Source organism: Apostichopus japonicus, chromosome 14, assembly GCF_037975245.1.
Source record: "Apostichopus japonicus isolate 1M-3 chromosome 14, ASM3797524v1, whole genome shotgun sequence".
NCBI lineage: Eukaryota > Metazoa > Echinodermata > Holothuroidea > Aspidochirotida > Stichopodidae > Apostichopus > Apostichopus japonicus.
This window is the reverse complement of record NC_092574.1, coordinates 12,573,810-12,595,115: the sequence shown is the minus strand read 5'-3', so window position 1 is coordinate 12,595,115 and position 21,306 is coordinate 12,573,810. Positions and strand designations below refer to the sequence as shown.

Here is a 21,306-nt window from a genome sequence, read left to right as displayed (position 1 = left end):
GGATGGAGAGAAGAATGAAAGAAACCAACATGGTAAGAGGAGAGGTAGGAGATAAACAGTGGAGGGACAAAGAGAGGATTAGGGGAAGGAGGTAGGGAATAAATTGGAGAAGGACAAAGACAGAAAGGTGTGGAAAAAAAAGGATGGAAGAGAGCTATGAGAAGAGGAGTGATGGGGGGGGACAAGGGGAGGAGGGCGAGTTTATTCCCATCAGGCCAACTTACTTTTACACATTCTCCTAAACAGGCTCTCTAGTGGATAAGCAGTTTGCTAACAGTTTTATTTTATTTTAGTTTTATAAATGTCTTACTTTGAGAGCTAGTCCTGATCTTGTTCTAAAAGGTAGCCACGGTTTATAGCCTGATTTCGTTTAGGTTAAGATCTCATTGTTTCTCACTGATGAAATCATAAGCCCCCTCCCCCACAAATGAAATATATCAAGTTTGTGTGAAGTCACTAGATCACACCATCAACTATAATATGAAATGACATCTGGTTGAACTAGTTTCTAAAGTTCCATAATCATTTCAAATTGAGAGAATCTCAAATAACAGGCACGGATGTAGTCATGGTTATAGTTTCTCAGAATATGGCATATATGCAGCCTTCCAATAAACTGTCACTTTGTTAACATTTCAAGCTGGGAGTGGGATCAATGTGCCTATATTTTACAAGAACTGTATGATATATCTTTTTCAGTTTTGAAATTTAATATTTAGCACATTAAGAGACTAACAATCATTTGCTATTGATAACTCTGTGGTTTTTTCAGCTGCATGATTATAGGAGAGCTTATTTTCCTATAGGAGAAAAGGGTAAACTACTGATATGATGTAACCTGTGTTAAACTGTGTGATGAGATCAAAATAGTGGTAATTATACAATTCATTGATGATTTAAATCACCGACATTTGGGATGCACGAAGGTTTAGTCTCTGCATGCAGACAGTTTTTACAGAATGTCTTGACACTCTATTGCAATTTACTCTTCACAGCTTCCCAGTGCAATGCCAATCAATGTAGTAATGGTGGCACCTGCCAGGACAGGCCGTTTGGGAATTTCAGATGTATTTGTCCACCGGGAACATTTGGAGAACTATGTGAACAAGGTACAATGATGATTTGTATAATAATGCAATATCTAGGTAATTTTTATTGCCATCTTTGTGAAATATAGAATGTAAAACAAAAATTAGCCAGGGGATTTAAAAACATACCAGAGTTGCTATTATCTCTATTTTCATCAGTTTTATTCAGTCTTCTAGGGACAATGTGAAGGAAATCTCCATAAAATCCTCAATATTTTTTCATATCACAGGTGGAGCACTGTGTTACGTGTATGGGGATCCTCATATTGAGACATTTGATGGCGTGATGTACAACTTCCAAGGAGTATGTGAATATTCGCTAGTCAGGCCTTGTGGTAGTGCAAATACACCGTTTACAATTACTGGTACCTTTGAAAGCGTGCCTACTACACAACTGAGTGTTCTGACAGCTGTTACAATTACACTAAATGTAAGTACCCACAAACTTAAATAACTCTCTTCTCTGCCATATGTCCAGCCGATTGCTTTCATCTTTGCTATTCAAAAATCGAGTATCCAAACGGCATGCTAACTAGTGCAATTCAATTTTTCTTTATACAAAGTAGATTTTGTATCACTTTTATATTAAATTACTTTTCATTTCTCACTTCAAGAGATTTCTTTCTGTGTCTTAAAAGAAAGTTAATTGTCTTTCTTTCTATATTAACAAATGACTTGCGCAAACAACGTTTGGAAAGAGATATAAAGAAACCATTTCTTATGAGCTTGATTAACTCTTAATTGTATTCACAGCAAAACCAGCAAAGAGAGTTGGTGTTTGAACTAACAAGAACTCAAGTGCTCTTAAACAGTGTGCCAGTGAATTCCTTGCCATATTACAGCTTTGTAGATGATGTGGAAATACTATTCAGTGGAGATGATCTTGTAAGTTGCACATATATGTTATATTTCCCAACTCATTGCCATTTCAAATATATATATATTATGTTTTCAATTATATATAAACATAAATATATATATATATAAAAAAAAATATAAAAAAATAAATAATAATAATAAAAAGCTAATAATAAATAAAAAAAATGTATGTGTGTATGTATGTATGTATGTATGTATATATATATATATATATATATATATATACATATATATATATATCAGGCCCTTATATATCAGAAAAATACGGTCGCCAACTTGCCAATGGCGATTAGAATTTTGCGACTGGCGAGCAAAAAGTGCATTACACTCAACATTTGGCGAGTGGCTCATTCGCTCACTGTCTTTAGACGATAGGCTAACTATTAACTTGTGAGCCATTCAACAAAGGCCTAATGTTAAACATCACAGTGGAATTATATAAAGTGCACTGTTACAAGTATGTCCTAAGGAACAGCTCTGTTCACCAGCTCAAAACTAATTTGTTACTAATATCTCCAACTAAATGATGCACGAAAGGTGTACCCAAAATGCGTAGCGACAACTGGGTACCTTGTGTGTGCGATCGGTACAAAAGAAAACAAAGTTGTCAGCAGGTTAACCACAATCGTGCGATAAGGCCTACCTGACATGTCAATAAATTGAAAAATTGTATCCCAATTCACAAGTCAGTAATATGAGGCATAGCTTCGGCTTTTGTCAACAAACATTCAGTTCTGTTACTAAATTGTTGACCCTTATAAGCAAGAAAAGAAAAGACTAAACTTTGAATTCATCATGTGTTGAAGAACTTGGGAGTATGGCTGATCATTGTAGTACTTTTGCTGCTCAATAATCAGAACAACCCAGATGGCTTGAAGAAATAAAGGAGGAATTTAAAAAAGAGTGGGCTCAACTCAAGTCTCAAGTCAGTGGCAAGAATATTCCATTTGGTCCCCTATCCCAGCTTGTAATCCATGAAGGTGCAACTATCCTCTGTTGTCTGAATTATTTAAAGTAATGGTGGTTCTACCAGTGTCAGTGCTGCAGCTTGTGAAAGGGGATTCGCAACTGTCAATAGAATCAAAACTTCCCACAGATCACTTCTCTTGCCCCAGAGTCTAAAGGATTTAACGCAAATTTCTGAGAATGGCTCGTCCATAACAGATTTCAACCCTAGTACCACATCAATTGACAAGAGGCCATTTTCCGGCAAAGGACGACGTCACACCGACGGATATCGATCCCCAAACACAACATCAAAACGCAAATCACCACCAACGAGCGACTCATCAGATGAAGAACTAGTTTGCCATCCATATCTTCGAACGATTCAACTCCATTCAACACCATCATTTATTCATTTCCCCAAAGATAAGTTAGCAAGCAGTATTAATACTGCGAATTCGCAGGAACCTTAGCAGAAACAGAACATATCCTAAAAAAAATAAGGAAAAAAATGGCCGCGTATTTTCACAAAAAGTTTTTAAAGTATCACAATGTAACTGCTGTCTGAGCTTGGTGGTTTCTTCCTTCGTCAGCAACAGTAAATGTATATTACTATAAGAAAGTTTATTGCAGTGGACTTGAAGCAATTCCAAATCGCATTTATGTTCAACGACCAATGTCAATGGGAGATAACTGTGTAAAATCGCTCACTATTTTATGTGCATTATGTACGGAGATTTTTCAGGTGCGGTGACTTTCTACGAAGTATATTGATACGAATTGAACTTTCAAGGAAACAAACGTAAAATAATAGTTTTGCCGAAATAACATTACATTTCTCGAAATGAACAACAGGAAGTTTATTGGATTAATTTTTAGTCCCACAAAATTGATAATTCTCGAGACCTGACCAGTGAAAGCTGCAAGTTGGACACTCAGTAATCATCGATAATAATAATAATTTTCAGTACCAAGCGATATCTTAACTTGTTAACAAACTAACACATGCACTGATACAGTAGTCTGATGTCATGTCCAGTGAAAGTTACAGATGGTCAGCCATGCCATTGCTTATTTTTGTGGTCACTTTTACAAAGCAAGTCATAAACAATGTTTCACCGTTTTATATTTTCCTATGTATCATGTTTTAAACATTTTTGACGAACACAATTTAAATAGATCATTTTTGCTGTAAACAACTAACAGTAACACAATAACGCGATACCCTAAGTTAGGCCATACTACCTAGGCTTATATCACACAAACACTTAGCGAGAAAAAATGGCGAGTAAATTAACGTTTTGGCAAGTAGAATTTTAGACTCGGTCGCCAGTTGGCGAGTAGTTTAAAAAAAAATTGTCAAGGCCTGATAAATATATATATATATATATATATATGAATATTCACTGCAATTTGTATTTCATACTAAAAAGGTCTCCAGTCATGATTATGTACACATGATATATAAATCCATCAATTATCAGGACCCTTGCTATAAAAATATCAATTTGTAAGATTTTTTGTTCGTTTGCTTGTGAAAGATATATGATAGGGAGTATGTTATATGTTCTGTGACAATTAGGTGTATAAAGGTCTTCAGTCATGAATATTTATTGCATTATGTAGCTCATGATATAAAGGAACCTTCCTATCACAATTAGTCATAAATGTAACAGCATATCAAAACAATAGAATGCACTTCCTTCTTGACTTCACAAACAAGAAGATATTTCTATGCAAATTTGCAACCATGCATGGGTGTGGATATAGTTTGGTGTTGTAGTGATAAAGTGGTGTACACAGTCATGAACAGTTACCAATGTTTTCATGTTACTATATAAATGTCTCCATTCATGATGCCTCAAATAATGTGGGTAATTGAAGAGCCAAGTTGATATACCATTGGTGAAGTCTCCTTTGATACTGCTGTGATGTATATCAAAAGCAATAGTTTTAAATGAAACCTACCCTTTTTCTTTTTATCGCTAGTGGTTTAGAAGCGAATTCTTTAACGTCAGATGGGACCGTTACTCAAAGGCTGTCATAGAGATGAGGGACAACTTTCAAGCAACAGGCATCTGTGGGTTGTGCGGTAATTTTGACAACAATATAGGAAATGAATTCATCACCCTTGGTGGCCAGCAGGTGACTATATTTTGACATTCCAAAATGATTACATAATTCTTTGGTATCCATAAATGAGTGATCTGAATGGTGTCGTTTGATGCCGTACGGCATACAGTATAGCTAGGGATGGAGGGAGGCCGGGAGGGAGGGAAGGAGGCCAGGAGGGAGGGAGGCTGGGAGGGAGGGGGGCCGGGAGGGAGGCCGGGAGGGAAGGAAGGAGGCCAGGAGAGAGGGAGGCTGGGAGGGAGGCCGGGAAGGAGGCCAGGATGGAGGGAAGGAGGCCAGGAGAGAGGGAGGCTGGGAGGGAGGCCGGGAGGGAGGGAGGCCGGGAGGGATGGAAGGAGGCCAGGAGAGAGGGAGGCTGGGAGGGAGGCCGGGAAGGAGGCCAGGATGGAGGGAAGGAGGCCAGGAGAGAGGGAGGCTGGGAGGGAGGCCGGGAGGGAGGGGGGCCGGGAGGGAGGGGGGCCGGGAGGGAGGGAGGCCGGGAGGGAGGGAAGGAGGCCAGGAGAGAGGGAGGCTGGGAGGGAGGCCGGGAGGGAGGGAGGCCGGGAGGGAGGGGGGCCGGGAGGGAGGGGGGCTGGGAGGGAGGGAGGCCGGGAGGGAGGGAGGCCCGGAGGGAGGCCGGGAGGGAGGGGGGCTGGGAGGGAGGGAGGCCGGGAGGGAGGGAGGCCCGGAGGGAGGCCGGGAGGGAGGGAGACCGGGAGGGAGGCCGGGTGGGAGGCCGGGAGGGAGGCCGGGAGGAAGGGAGGGAGGCCAACAAAGGTAGACCAGCAATTTCAACAGCACATCCTTAAGTCTAACCAATTTTCTAGTTATGAGCATTTTTGGTCTTGCTTTCTTACTGTTTAAACTGTTTTGCTGTTTAAACTTTGCTTCTTGTCAAACTGATCTCTGAAAATTGTAATTTTCTTTTGGCTTTTGCATGTTGACAGGTTAATACTCCAGAAGAATTTGGTAACAGTTTCAGAGTGAGCATCTGTTCACTTGCATCTGCAGCACCTGTTGATCCATGTTTAACCAACCTAAACAATGTACCATTGGCAGATCTCTACTGTGGCATTATAACTGACCCTTTTGGTGAGAAACTGATACATTTAGTACTTAATTACATACATTTTGTAAATGTCTAGGAAATTACTATGGTTTAGTTCAGTTCAATGTATAAATGGAGTATTGCAAAGTGACTTGAGTGAAGCCAGGGCTCATGTTTAAGTTAATTTTTGCCTTCATATATGGTTGTTTGAAGGATATTTTGGTTCTTCAAATGAAAGCAACAAAAAGTAACAAACAATGTAAAGATTGTTATGACAGTTTTTCATTTATTTATTTATTTCACTGAAATCAAGTTTGGTATATTCAGTTGGTATAACAATTTAGTTCCAGTTGTACATATAGTGGTTTGCTCTCCAGAACTTTGCTGTTTAGGCTACTTTTCTGCTATTGAATAGACCTGAGGTATAGCCACATTTTAAAACAATAAAATATGGACCATTAGGGTTTTAAAAGTATCCTACTGGAGTTGCCTGATGTGGTGCATCGCACACATCGTGTGCACTAATGTAACTAAATTTATGCGCAGGGATATGATGATGGTTATGTACATGCAATTTTCCAACACTTGGACTTTTAAAATGGCTCGCCTTGCGCAAGAGCTGTACATAAGTAATACTACATTGTATCAATTTAGCCCTGTAGGTGAGTACCGTAATGTTGGGCTACGCTAGCCTGGTGTATCAGACTGAGGCTTAAGTCCTAGTGACTAGTCTTATGGAAATTGACTTTGCGAAAGTCTTGGACAGAGCTGTAGTGTAGAGTTGTAGACATTTTATGTGGTGTATGACACTGATCATGATTAATCAGGTTGGGTTGCGGAAATTCTCTGGTAGTGAAAATGATTTCCTTGAGTGCGATCATTTCCAGAAATGGAGGGTAAGCTCAGGGTACAAGGGCGTAGGAACCGGGGGGGGGCTGGGGGGGCGCCAGCCCCCCCAGTGAAAAATATGGAGGGGCGGAAGTATCATTCCGCCCTCCGCTTCGCAAGTCAGAAAACTCCTTTTTCATTTCCAAATGAGAAAAAAATCTCATTTGGAGCACCAAATTGCATCTAAGGCCAGGTGAAAATGCAAAATTATATACAAAATGGAGTGGGTGGGTTGAAGTGTGCTATATTGCACCAAATTGCATCTGAAGCCCCCTGGAAATGCAAAAAAATTCCAAAGGGGAGGGGGACACCCCTTAGACCCCTCCCTCAGGCCGGCCATCAGTCTTCAGCCCCCCACTCAAAAGTACTTTCCTACGCCACTGTCAGGGTATACAGCATGTACATTGCAGCAACATAAACTAACATGTGGTATGCCCACATAGTAAAGTACTGCATACACGTTGTACTCCAGCTAGCCTGTCATACGTGCGTGCATGCGGCCGTGAGGTAGAGAGCAAGCATGGTCGCGGCTGTCAGGGTCTGTAGTGTTACGAAGTATATGATACTGTACGCAGCCATTAGTGCTTATGTACAGTATGCACATTCTTTCTTTACTTATAACAAAATGTGCTAACTGCAAGTTAGTGAAGCGAAGGGGTGTGCATACAGCTAAAGTTTCGGATTTTTCCCTCATTACGGAACGTACCAAAATGCGATTTGTTTCTATTTAGAAATGGAGGGGGATACTGACAAGCTACTATCACAATTTTTATTTTGAAGTTTTCTTTGAAGTGTTCAACACTGTTGACTAGCTTATTTACCGTAAGTTACCACAAATAAGCTGTACAGTGTTGCTACCATTCAGTCTTAGGTTATTCTTAATTATTGTTTTGCAGGTCCATTTGTGAATTGCCCACTGGTCACTAGAAATCTTGCCTATAGTGAATGTCGAGGCGATATCTGTTTGACTGGTGTGTTAGAGAAAAGTTGTTCCATTATCGATGTCCTTGTAGACAGATGTTTGGTTGCCATAGGTGGTCCACCTATCGACTGGAGGCCGGACAGCAACTTCGACTGTCGTAAGTTATTTGGTGTTACAAACTTTACATTATTCTTTGGTTACTTCTATTTCCCCTTTTTTGGGGATTGTGTGCACCTTGTTTACTACTGATGCATATCTTGATCAATATTTTTAGTAACAAATTTGGCAACTTCAGATTGCATATTGCAATTATTACAACAATTACTAAAGAATGAAATATTGGCAGTTTAGAGAAATTAAAAGAATAGGTTGAATACATTTTGTTATTTTTGGTCCAACAGTTAGAATGCCACACTGCTTTGCAGTACTTTAGCCAGCCTGGGTTTTAAGTGCTTGTCATCAAGATTTCACTGTATAAAAAATCTTCTCACATCTATAAAAGTAAAGCTTATCCTATGAGGCAGAAACCTTGAGTTGGGACTTCTAATAATTCACAATTAACTTTCTGAATGAATTCATAGATTTAAGAATCATAATATCCTGGCATATACCTCCTAAGGCCTTTCTCAGAGAGCAATAAGTTTTTTTGCTTGAGACGACACTGTGGTACATAAAGAACACTGTAAACATGAAACGTTAAGCAGTTGAGTTTAGAGATGTTAAATGCAACATAATAAAATTTTAAGTTACATTTTTGTTATAATTTATATGTTTTTGTCTGTGTTTGCTAAATTTTTCTGATGGATCACAAGTATAGTTTTCCCAATATCTCTCAATAGCTGTGAACTGCCCACCCGGCTCATCCTTTAACAACTGTGTGAATGTGTGCACACAGTCATGCACTAGCAGCTTGATACCGCAGACTGACTGCAACTATCCATGCGTGCCTGGCTGTGAGTGTGATAGACCGGGTGATGTTTTCCAGGATTGGCAGTGTATTCCAGCCAGTCAGTGTGGATGCAGTGATCCCAATGGAAACTATGTTCAGGTACGTAACAGTCAAACATTTTTTTGGGGGGGGGGTGGAAAACTCAAAAAACTTCCTAAAAAGGAGACTTAGAACAAGGAGATGTATCTGATCTGCATGACTTTAAGAAGTTAGTATTGCTTCCCCATAACTAGAACAAGAACCTGATTGTTTTGGGCAGAGGTCAAAAGTTAGCAAAGGGCAAAATGTGAAAATCTCAAAATGCTGTATCTCCATAACCTGAATATTAAAGGAGCTCATATATGTGTGGTGTGGTCACCTTATGAAGTGTAAAATTTTACACAAGTTGGTGTAGGTCAATGGTCATTTAAGGTCATCAGAGGTCAAACCCTGAAAACCTTGTAAGCACCATATCTCAAGATAGGAAACTTCAAAAGAGCACATATTTGCCATATGGCTTCCCTTTAATGAGTATAAGATACCTAATGTTTTTGGTGGCGGTCAAAAGTTATTTAATGTCAGCAGTTGTCAAAATGTGAAAACTATGTATCCCTCAAAGACTAAACTTTGGTCAAGGTTTATATACGCATGGAAGATTATTCTTACAATGGGCAAAATGTCTACATATTTTTATGCAGGTCAAACATCATATGAAGTCAACAGAGATGAATACCTGCAAACATAGTAAACATGATATCTCAAAAAGGGAATATTGACAGTCATATTTTAAAAACCAAGTTTATAAGGGTTCACAGTGTTAATATATTATTGAAACCTTTTGGAAATTCATCTTCATCATGTGTGCTGCACCTAATGTTGATCAGTGTTGGCTACATTTATCATGCATATGGTAGTGGGAAAAATGCATTGAAGGTCATTCAAACTTTCTTCTGGCTTAGGGACATCCTCAGATAATAATCAGTGTTGGTTTCAGCACTCCAGTATGTGTAAGAACACATTTTTTATTATTCTTTAATTTTTTTTTTTGAAATTTTTTTTTTTTTTTAAATTTTTTTTTTGCCGAACATGCTGGACTGTGAAGGGAAGGAACACCGAATTTGACCAGTGGTGGAATCAAGTAGCACAAAGCGAGCAAAAAAGCCTTTTTTCGGTTCAAAAAAGCTAATGGATAAATTATACAACCAGAAATTCCACACTTTTTTGGCGAGTTACGTGATGTGATAGATTCCATCTAGAGTCCACCATTTTGCATCTAAGCCTTCCTTACCTGACAAAAAAATTCTAAAGGGGAGGGGGACACCCCCTCCACTTAAACCCCTCCCCCAGGACGGCGATCGATAAATTTCAGATTTTTTTCCCCCGGCTCAGTCTCATCCCTGTAAATAACATACATATGAAATCTAGACTTTCAGTATTATTTCAAACCACACTTTCAGTAGTATTTCCCTTGAACGTGTTAGCATGTATACTATTATTTCTCCTGATTTTTAGCTTGGTGGCACATACTTGACGAACAGCTGTACAAATGAATGCACATGCACCACTAGTGGGTTCCCTGATTGTGTGGCATTCCAGTGTCAGCCAAATGCCATCTGTGGCACAAACTTCGACCAGAGTGAGGTCTGTGCCTGCCAAGATGGTTTCATTCCAGATGGTCCAGATTGTATACGTAAGTGAAGGTTGTCTCTTGCAGTCATATAAACTCTCTCACATCAGAGTCAATCTCATCCAATGTAGTTTAAGTCAATTCTTTAGATTTTACCAGTTTAACAGTGGAATTATTTTCCTTTGTTCGTTTTCCCATACCCTCCTTATCAATTTTGCATTTTCCAGTCACAACTAACAGCAAACAAAGTCAATCCTAATTTTTCCTTGAAACAATGCTCCTGTTTGGATCAGTAATTATCAATAGTTATAGTTTAACTGATATCTACAAATTCATTTAGAAAGAAGCAATATTAAATAAGAATTTAATAAAAGTCTAATATAAACTTTTTATGATTTCAGCAATTGAACCTTGTTGTAGCAGCACAAGTTAAATTAATAGTATATGATGAAAATAGACTAATGTCATATTGAATCTGATATAAGAGATTATTATTCATGTTAATTTCAAACCGACAATCAAGAAAGGAAATTACGGAGGCAACCCATTAAATAACAACAATTCATTGCAGCTAATCAACAATAATGGCAACTTATCAGCATCACTTTAATAATAATGATTCATTTGTCATTATCCTTAATGACAGTTTATAGGCGATATCTATTTATGCTAATTTAATGATGTCATTCAATAACACTAAATTATTTTAAGCAATTAATTACAAATTATCACGATCAATTAAAAATGATATTTTATTTGAGGCAATCAATAATCGTACATGGTAGCAAATCAATGACACTAACATATTTTTAGCAATTAATGATAAATTATCACAATCAATGATATATATTATTTGAGACAATCTATAGCATACATTAGCAAATCAATGACACTAAAATACTGGATGCAGTCAATCATAAATGATCATACTTCTAATTTTTTGTGTGCTGTCCAACATGGGGTAAGTGTGTAGCCCCCCGGAGTGGTGCCTAGTAATAGGTAGGAAATGTTACTGGGGCGTTCAATCTTTCTATGTGGTTCTTTGTGAGTTTGGATCTGTTGAATAGTTTCAGTACCATTTAATGTCCAGATTGTACTAAAGCACTAGTAAATATACTGGCTATAAACTTTTGAGTATAACTTTCTGTTGGTAATGACTTATTCAAGAAGGAAACTTCTAACAGTGGTTACTTCTCTTTCCTTCCTTCAGCTGATCCATGCAATGGCCGACAATGCAGCTTTGTAGGCACTTGCGTCAATGTCGAACAAGTCACGTATTGCGTGTGCCCCGAGGGAACCAGTGGAATCGACTGTGAAATAGGTAATTAATGTAAGAAGGAGAGGGCAGTGTTAGTATAATAGTTAAAGGACAAAGTTAAACATTCCAATGAAGTAGTGACTTCATCTGTGGATCATTATTCATTTGTTTCAGACATTACAATAGAGCAAATCAATATTTTTCCACATGCTAGCCTCACATCGGTATGGCATAATTGATCTATTTTCTTCATGATAATAAAAAATTGAACCATTAAGGATCATAAAACTGTATCTGCCTTTCTTTTAACTAATTTAACTTGTCATAGAGGCGTGAGGCTATGAAAGAAGGCGCCTTCAACTCTTTATCAATTCAGGAGAAAGCCATGGTTTTCCCAATTGAAATGGTCCTATAAATTGTAAGAATCCAAAATGAGCTAGATAGAGCTGTAAATTTGGATAGCCACCGTGATAGTGGACGTGAAGTGTTAAGTAAGACGTATTCGGCTTCTCCCATATGCAAACACAATTGGCTACTTAGTGTCCTCAAATAACTGCTTTCCAGTCCTGACATTACCTTATGTGAGAGGAATAATTCTTGTGATGAAGAAATCTTCCATGGAACTATCTCAAAAGAGAGATACCCTATTTCAAATATCACGAGGATGCCGGTTTTTTAAATGTGTCATGAAGTCATTGTCCCAATAGGAGATGAAATCTCTTGACAAACTTTAGCTTGTTGTTTCTACTCTCCTCTTCATGGCAAGTTCAAGGGCGTAGGGGCGCTAGCCCCCCCCCAGTAAAAAATATGGGGGGCGGAAGTATCATTCCGCCCCCCGCTTCGCAAGTCAGAAAACCCCTTTTTCATTTCCAAATGAGAAAAAATCTCATTTGGAGCACCAAATTGCATCTAAGGCCAGGTGAAAATGCAAAATTATTTACACAATGGAGTGGTTGTTGAAGTGTGCTATATATTGCACCAAATTGCATCTGAGGCCACCTGGAAAAGCAAAAAATTTCCAAAGGGGAGGGGGACACCCCCTCCCCTTATTGTTACAATCTTCATCATTGTCGCCACTGTCACATTACAAATACTACCCAGGCTACAATACAAACCAAAAACAAGCAAAATTGAATAATGAAAAAAACCAGGAAATGTTTTTTTAAGCACTTCTACTGGCTCGATCTTTATCAGTTATGTAGATCTAGACTTGCCCAAGTGATCAGTCTAGTATAAGAAAGCACCCGTCTCAAACAGGATACCTTCCAAACCAAAGTCGAATTTTGTCTCTACAGCTAATTAGCTGTGTCAAATATGCATCAGGTATTGTCAATAACATATTAACCTACTGATGAAATGTGGGATCACCTACAGTAGCTTCTCATTTGATGTTACCGTAAATATCAGTGTAGCCTTTATCACTTTGCTAAAATTTTAATACTTTTTACTCTATGTGGTAAACATTGTGTGCTAAATTTTGTATGTTAAATTCTGTATAATGCTACATTTGTGTGCTTAATTATTAAACTTGAGTGCTGTATACTATGTTAAGCATATAACAATGATGTAGTAATTAATTTTTTTTTACATGATTATTAATCATATCTGTATTCTATACCATACATTCAAAATATATGTATTATTGTCTCCTATAACTTCCTATGTTATTCCGTGAACCTATCCTTTGCTGTATTAAGCATAGGATAGTATTCTATGCCATATGTATGACTGTATGATATGCTATGTTAAGCCAGCTATGACTTAATGTTAGAGATCTGAACTATATGTATCTATGCTAGTCCATACTTTGAAACAGGTAAGTTTATGCTATGTCATAAGTAGGGCGTGTTTATATACCAATCCTTATCCAATATGAAGGTAACTCTTACGCTTCACAATATTAAGGCATATATTCATCTGTATTATTGCTTTTGACTCAGTGCAACATCATATGAAGTATAATACATTATATGACTCTATGCTAGTCCATACTATGGAGCAGATGCCATTTCAAGCATAGAACAATGATCAAGACAGCATTTACCATGACACAGTACAGTCTCTGCTGTATTTAGGCATATAGCTCTATGTACTACAGCTATGCTTTGCCACATCATTCGTATTACTATACATAAATTTAATATGCAAAACTAGACCCTATAGCTATTTTCTGTGACATGTGCATTGGCGTTTTCTTAATTAAAAGAACAAAACAACACATATTGATGTAAAGCTGATCACTTTTAACATTGAATATTTTGAATTCTGCTGCTGATGTGTGTGTTGCTAGTGTCTGCTTGTCTTAAAAGAGTTTTTAATGTGTCTTGAATTATTGCACAGTTCTGGAAACCTGCTACTCATTTGGTGATCCTCACTTTGATACCTTTGATGGAGCCATCTATGACTATAACGGAGCATGCTCATATATCCTGGCAGCTTCAACGTCAGGACCAGAAAGTTTTCAGGTTATACAACACAATGAGAGGGTACCTAATGAAGTTACCTCCATCTCAAACGGTATCACTGTTACGTTCCCCAACCTCATTGGAGCACTGTTTGGTCAGGTGAGGTACCATTTATACTTTGTACTGAATATTTCAGACATATCAGATTCACATGGCATACAGATTCAAGCTCTCTAAGCCTGGCAAATTTTCACTTTGGTTGGGAGTGAAACCCTTCTGTCATTTACCCTGGTAGTGGTATCACTGTCACATGAACTCAGTCTGTTGCCAAAATTATATTCTAACATGCATGGTGTGGCAGTGGCAACATTTAGACAGCTATGTAGATTTATAATCCAGCTGTTTACCTGGTGAAATGTTGTAGAACATTACTGAAGATAAATTCAAGCAATGCAGATATGTAATGATCTCAAACCTTTGTGTGTTGCATTCTCAACAACCAAAATGTGAGATTTATTTTCTTACAGTTTATAGTACAATTTATTGAAAAGGAAATATTTCATGTGTTTTCCCACATTACTGCCACAAAACCTCCATTTAACACTATCCCATATGCATTGTAAAAATGCCAGGATTTTATCTGCCATGGTTACAGAGTGTAACTTCAATAAAAAAAAATCTGTCTTTTGAAAGCTAAAACATGGTGGATGAAATGGTTTTGAAAAAATTAAGAAGTATGTGAAATTGTCCTTTCATTCTGTATGCAGTCGATAGATGTGGACGTTAATGGTCTGGTGTCTGATGCAAGTGGAGTTCGTTACAATTTACCCTGGCAATTTCAGTCTTCTGTTCTTGTTGAAACTAATGGCATTTCAGTGGTATGTATATATGTATGAACAACTGTAAGTATAAACTTTGAAACAATTTGCTTTCAGATCCAAGAAAAAAGAAAAACTCTTACCGACCGAATGGTGAATTGTTTTCTAATTTATAGGAGCTGTAAGACTTTTTGGAACTGCATAGACCTCATGCATCTCAGGCATCTTGTGAAAATCCTGACAACTGCTCATTTGTATAAAACCGAAGAAACCCTTTTCATAGTGAAAGAACCTTTTCATGTTTGTAACTTTTTATTAAAGAGACTGCCTCTCTCTGTACATGAAAAGCAGGCTAACATTTCTTTGCTAAACTTAAAGAGTCCTTGTATTTACAAAACAATTCACTAGTATAGTGATCTGCAAACTATGGGGCGCACTACCCCAAATTGATATGCGAAGAAATACCTGGTTGGTGGCATAATTTTCCACACATTGGAAAATTTATCTACAGTTTTTGGGAGCTTGCTGAAGCCCATAGTCCAAGCCAGCTTTCATGCATTCCGAGAATCGATTTTGAAGCGGTGGGGGTCTGGTGGGTCCTGGGATCAGTCACAGAAGCTCCTGGGTGGTGGTGGGCCTAAAAGTTTGTAGACCCACTGCAAAAAATACGTAATCCCATTTGGATATAATTAATCTTATTGCACAGAGGTTTAATTTTAGCTGGAAGTTTAGAGGTGAATTTGCAGTTTACCCCCACCCCCCTCCCCCTTTTTCAAATCAAAATTTTCCTTGAAATTACTCCCCCTGCTCTTAAAGCAGTCAATTTTGAGTTCATAAATTTAGGATTTGGTCAGAAAAAGCACAACATTTCTACCCATATAGCATATATAAGATTTGTGTATATGAGATTTGGTGAGATTATACACATATACCCATTCATAAAACTTCTCTTACCTGTGTATATGTTTATAATGTACACAATAGGAGCAATCAATAGAATGAAAAAAAAATAAAGAAAAAGTTAAATATCAATGGCTGAATGGTTTGTCAATTTAATTTTATATGTTATCTACTTTAACAAGAATAATTTTTAAATTTGATTTACATTTAAAATGTTAGCTACCGTAACAATAATAAGTCAATATGGGCATTTTATAATTTACCGTAAACTTTGCATGTTAGATGTTAGTGAGGTATGAATAGCTCATAACATGAAATTAATTCACTCATTAAATCAAAGTGACACATTTGGGTGTGATTGTTTAATCATCTTAAATTCACATGATAGGCAGACATAAAATTAAAGGATGGATACATCTCTCCAACAGATCATTGCAACGACATTTGGTTTATTGGTGGAGTGGAACTACAGGGATCGGTTGATCAGTGTGAGCCTCACCCCCATCTACAGGATGCAGGTGGAGGGCTTGTGTGGCAACTTCGATGGCAATATTCTTAACGACGTGGCTGCTAGTGGCGGCATGCCGGTACGCAGAAATAGACCATGTGTTTTGATAATATCAGTGGGATATAGAACACTCTGAAATGAGGCCCCACTTTAGGTCGTATTTGGGGGTTTTGTGTGATTGTCAGTTTTGTCACCGATTTTGTTTTTGTTGCCGCAATAGTTTCTTCTGCTTAGATACTCATTTTTAAAAGCAAGTCACAAAATATGTTTTGCTCCTCAAAAAGCCTAAGGGAGGGTGGATTTTGTTTATGTCACATAGTTTAACCCTTCAATATTTTGGTCGGGACCAGTGGTCTTAGGAAGATACTTCACTGTGACAAGCTCATAGGAGTGAGAGAAAAAAAGAAAAAGAAAAGAAAAAAAAAACCTGATTTGGATCCTTCAGAAGTAAAGGACTGCAGTTTTCTGACTGGTCAGCAATTCAAAGCCAAACCTACCAAATAACAACCCAAAATACCAGTGAAAACTGATCCAAGTAAGACACAGTCCTATAGCTAATTCAAAAAGTTTGGACAATTAGTCGAAGAGATTTCCACATTTCGAGCTATTTTGTTTTTAACTTGATCTATTTCTATTGTAACTATGAAAGTGAACCTACATTTTTAGTTTTTGCCACTGATTATGTAAGCTATGGAGAGTTGATATGATTGACAACTCTGAATGGTAGAATGATTTCAATGCTATTGTGCTCAATATATTTCAGAGCTACAGTAAGATATTGTTTCTTTGTTGTCCTCTGCAGATCTCAGCCAACGCTTTTGGAAACCAGTGGCTAGTAGGTAGTATTCCATGTTCTTCAAACGGATTTGAAGGTGTCAATGACCCTCCAGCTTCTCCTTGTCCAGTAGAGTCAACTGATCCACTCAACTCGGACTCTCAGGCTCGCTGTTTTAGAATTCTTCAAGGTACTTCAATAGTTTAAAAACTACCTGTAGGATTCAACGGCAGTATAGTTTCCATAATTAGCAATTTGAAATGTTTTTGGAGCAATTCATTGGAAAAGAAAAAAAAATGAAGCATGTTCAGAGGTTGAAGTGATGTCCTTTCTTTCTCCAAAGTAGGTCAGAATTGCACAAATTAGTTTATGAAAATAAGTCCTTAAAAACCTCAGGATTAACGCTGTCACCAATTGCGTAGAACTCACAATGCAATTGGGTATTCCTATTTACAAAAGCTGAAATAGCACAGTTTTGTCTGTTGTACTTGGCATGTATATGATAGACTTACTTGCTATCAACTTCAAAAATCTAAGTCCAAGTTTGCATGTTCTTTGTCATGTTCTCCTATTGAATTGATCAGTTGTACACTAATTGTTAAAGGTGGATTACTTTTGAATATTATTTATGCTAAATGGTTGTCCATTTCTTTTACTACCAGGTGACCTAAGTAGCTGTAGTCTTGGAGCTGTTACATTCGCATTGGTGACGTGTAGACAAGACGTGTGTGCCAAGCAAGGAGCTGTCCGATCAGAGTGTTCTGCATTCACTTATGCAGCTGAATCATGCGCCAGTGGTGGCTTTGACACTGGAAATTGGAGAGGTGGTATTTGTGGTAAGTTAAACATTGGTCCTGGTCTTGCTGCCAGCATCAGGGATGCAATCATGCTTATGTCCTCCCATAATAAACTGAGGGGTTCTCATTCCCTCGCCCACCCACTTCTGAAAGACACATATGACAAAAAAAAAGTCCTAATGAATTGCAGATAAATATACAACATGTATGTCCGGTACAATTTAAACTCTTGAAAATGCTTCAATCATTGTTTTCAAAAGTTGCAAAATGTAGCACCTTTTTACATCTAAGTCCCATCCATTTAACCAAATTTCTCAAAGGGAAGATGGTGTTACCCTGGCCTCAACAACATAATATTACTCCTCCCTCATGAAAACAGATGGTAGCCTACAAGTGTGTATTCTTCATTTATATGGTATTAGATGTTGTGATGCATATATATATATATATATATATATATATATATATATATATATATATATATATATATATATATATATATATATATATATGAAATGAGTTGGAAAATCAAGAAGTGAAAAACTTCCAGCATCGACCAGGATTCTAAACCAGCCACTCGCTTTATATGTAGACACCATAACCACTAGGCTAAAGACACTAATTGCCAGTCCAGGGGTTCGACACCAGTAAGGAAGGTTGTCATTCCACTGTAGGTTTTTGCCACCTGTATCAAATAATGCTAGTTCTTTTTTGGCCCCATATTTTGCCTTATTCTAGCGATCAATCATAATGCTAAACCAACTTGGTGGAGTTGAGCCGGTCTGTGATCAGTCAGTCAGTGTGCGGCAGGCTTTAAAGGGTTCTGGTCCCAGTATCTATGGGCCAAGATTTGAATTTAGGATTCACAAATGAGTTCAGATTTGGATAAAATCAGAGTTGAGTTCAAATATGAGACCAATACAATACGTGACTAATGTAAATCCAAGTTAATGGCCAGATCTACAGTAGAATGATGACCTCCGTTTACTAGCTTTGCACCCCTGGACATGACATCTATTGTCCCTCACCCAATAGGTTGCTTAGGGTATTTGCACATGGAGTGGGAGGTATGTGGTCGAGTTCTGGTGAATGCTGGAAATGTTCTAGATTTTGCAATATACAACTGTTTTGACAAAATTTTCACTTTGTAACTATTCATCATACATGATATATCCTCACAAGTTATGTAAACATCCCAGGTGAATGTACAGCTGCCTGAAAAGCTTTTCAAACTCTCATGTGAGGGATGGGGGGGGGGGTTGGTTGGTTGAGGGGAAATATTATTGACATCTTAACAGCAATACCAGTTGTATGCAATATCATGGAACAGCCATGGGTGTCATAAATGGGGTCATCTTTTGTACATTTGCAGGAATGGGAAACCTCCAAAACTGCTTTCCCAAGATAAGAAAGATGTTCAAGCTACACTTCTGTTGTTTTTTTATCCTTATTGCCAATATGATGGATCAATTATGAAAATATGTAATTTAATGATGTCACATATACCCCCACCCCCTTGTCCTCTGTTATCAAGTCGAGTGCATGCATTTGAAGGTCATGATCATTCATCTGTGTTTGTATCCCATTTTCAGCAATATCTTGTCCAGGGCTCAGTCAGTTCAACCCACTAGCTACAGCCTGCCCTGAAACTTGCTTTGATTTACTCACTAATAACGAAAGCCCTTGCACCCTGGCTCCTAGAGAAGGCTGTGAATGCCCAACAGGTCTCCTGTGGAGCGCAGATGCCTGTGTCCCCCCAGAGAATTGTGGTTGTGTATCGAATGGTGTTTATTTTACAGTAAGTATATATACTAAAAGAAAGGCTCTCCTGAGATCAGTGGATGTCACATTTTCATTTGTTGTACACTTCAGATGGTATATAAGCAAAAGGTAAAGTTGTTGCACATTTCATGATGCAATTATTATATTTATATTTTAAAGTATGTAATACTGTGGCCATAGATTGAATTCCAATGGCTTTTGTCAAAGTCAAAGTATAGTTTGTACCACGTTGCCAACCTGTTCTTGAGGTAAAGTTTCCGATCTAACTGATTTGGCTCTGAAATCAGCAACTGAAACAGAGGTCATATCACCAAGTATAAAGTGGTGTCAGTACTGTATCATTCATCATTGTGGGTTTGAAACTATGTTAAATTAGATTTCTGATTTACTCATTCTCGGAAACCCTACTTTTCTCCTTCACTTTATAATCTTGTTTTTCATGAAAATATGAGTCACATGGTATGGAGAAGTTGGTGGGGGTAGGGTTGGTGAGGGGGAAGAGAAAAGGGGAGATATGGAGAAATATGGAGAAGAAGGATAGTGGATTTATACAAAAAATCTAGTACCTAACAGATGTACATTTAAAGAATAAACAGAAAATAAAACCATAACAACAAGCTGGCATATGTTAAGCATCAATTTCACCTCTATATGTATGTAAACCTCTTGGTGTATATAAAGTAGTGAAAATATCTCTACATGCAAAGCATGGTCATGTTTATTTCTTTGTGAAAACCATTGTGAGATATTGTATAATTGACCCTTTTCTAGTTGGGAGAAACATACTACACAAGCAGCTGTCAGCAACAGTGTACATGTCTAGGAGTGCAAGGTATTGTCTGTAACCCTGTTCAGTGCGACCCTGATGCTACCTGCATACTTGGAGACGATGGTCGACCATCATGTGTGTGTAACCCTGGCTTAGAAGGAGATGGACAAAACTGTGACGGTAAGTAATAATTAATGAAGGGACTTGTAATCTCATGTTTCCAAAATAGAGCTAGCAAACTCAAAATCAAGCTCACGTAATTATGCAACCAACAGTCAAGACGAAGTTGACAGCCTCACAGGAGCTTTTATTTCATACTATGACATGTAAAAGAAATAATTAAGTAGCATTTTGGAATGTCCCACACTTACCTTGAATGGCCGATACCTTTAGGAGAGTATTTACCAAAACAGGTGAACCTTACCTCAGAGGCGCAACAGCTATGGAGAACTGTCAAAGAAAGAGTCACACCGGTTCCCTTGCCACATCACTCACACTTGGAAATGGTGTAGTATTTCTGTACTGGAGTACAAATATGAAAACACTAATCACTTACAACTAGTGATAAATTGTTAATAAAACAGTTTCAGACATATAATTGGCAAATAATAAACAAGTTTAAGTTTGAAAAGAGTAAAGATATAATAGGATTTGAAACTCTGGAGTACAAATCCAGTCTGCTATACAAACTGATCTATCCAGCTCTTTAATAGTCTCTGGCTGGTCCCTATTCAGGCATCTCTTTGTTTGTATCCCAATCAGAAGCCACAATACCTTACGTACCTTGAAACCAGGGGTCACACCCCCAATTTTCATTCTGTACGAGCCAGAAAAGTGACGGGGAAGGAATAGATATT

General features: G+C 37.9%; 1 protein-coding gene across 2 annotated transcripts in view; it reads left to right on the top strand.

Moving 5' to 3' along the window:
- The window catches only part of LOC139980290 (IgGFc-binding protein-like), a 157,216-nt gene that overhangs the window by 83,316 nt on the left and 52,594 nt on the right, over window positions 1–21,306 (top strand). For both annotated transcript variants that reach the window (XM_071991838.1, XM_071991837.1), the window contains 16 exons: window positions 996–1,109; window positions 1,319–1,518; window positions 1,842–1,973; window positions 4,902–5,057; window positions 5,972–6,116; window positions 7,857–8,039; window positions 8,722–8,930; window positions 10,323–10,500; window positions 11,648–11,758; window positions 14,036–14,259; window positions 14,868–14,978; window positions 16,247–16,405; window positions 17,129–17,291; window positions 17,764–17,937; window positions 19,491–19,696; window positions 20,452–20,629. In XM_071991838.1, coding sequence (XP_071847939.1) covers window positions 996–1,109; window positions 1,319–1,518; window positions 1,842–1,973; window positions 4,902–5,057; window positions 5,972–6,116; window positions 7,857–8,039; window positions 8,722–8,930; window positions 10,323–10,500; window positions 11,648–11,758; window positions 14,036–14,259; window positions 14,868–14,978; window positions 16,247–16,405; window positions 17,129–17,291; window positions 17,764–17,937; window positions 19,491–19,696; window positions 20,452–20,629 — 2,643 coding nt within the window. The remainder of the gene's footprint in view (window positions 1–995; window positions 1,110–1,318; window positions 1,519–1,841; window positions 1,974–4,901; window positions 5,058–5,971; window positions 6,117–7,856; window positions 8,040–8,721; window positions 8,931–10,322; window positions 10,501–11,647; window positions 11,759–14,035; window positions 14,260–14,867; window positions 14,979–16,246; window positions 16,406–17,128; window positions 17,292–17,763; window positions 17,938–19,490; window positions 19,697–20,451; window positions 20,630–21,306) is intronic.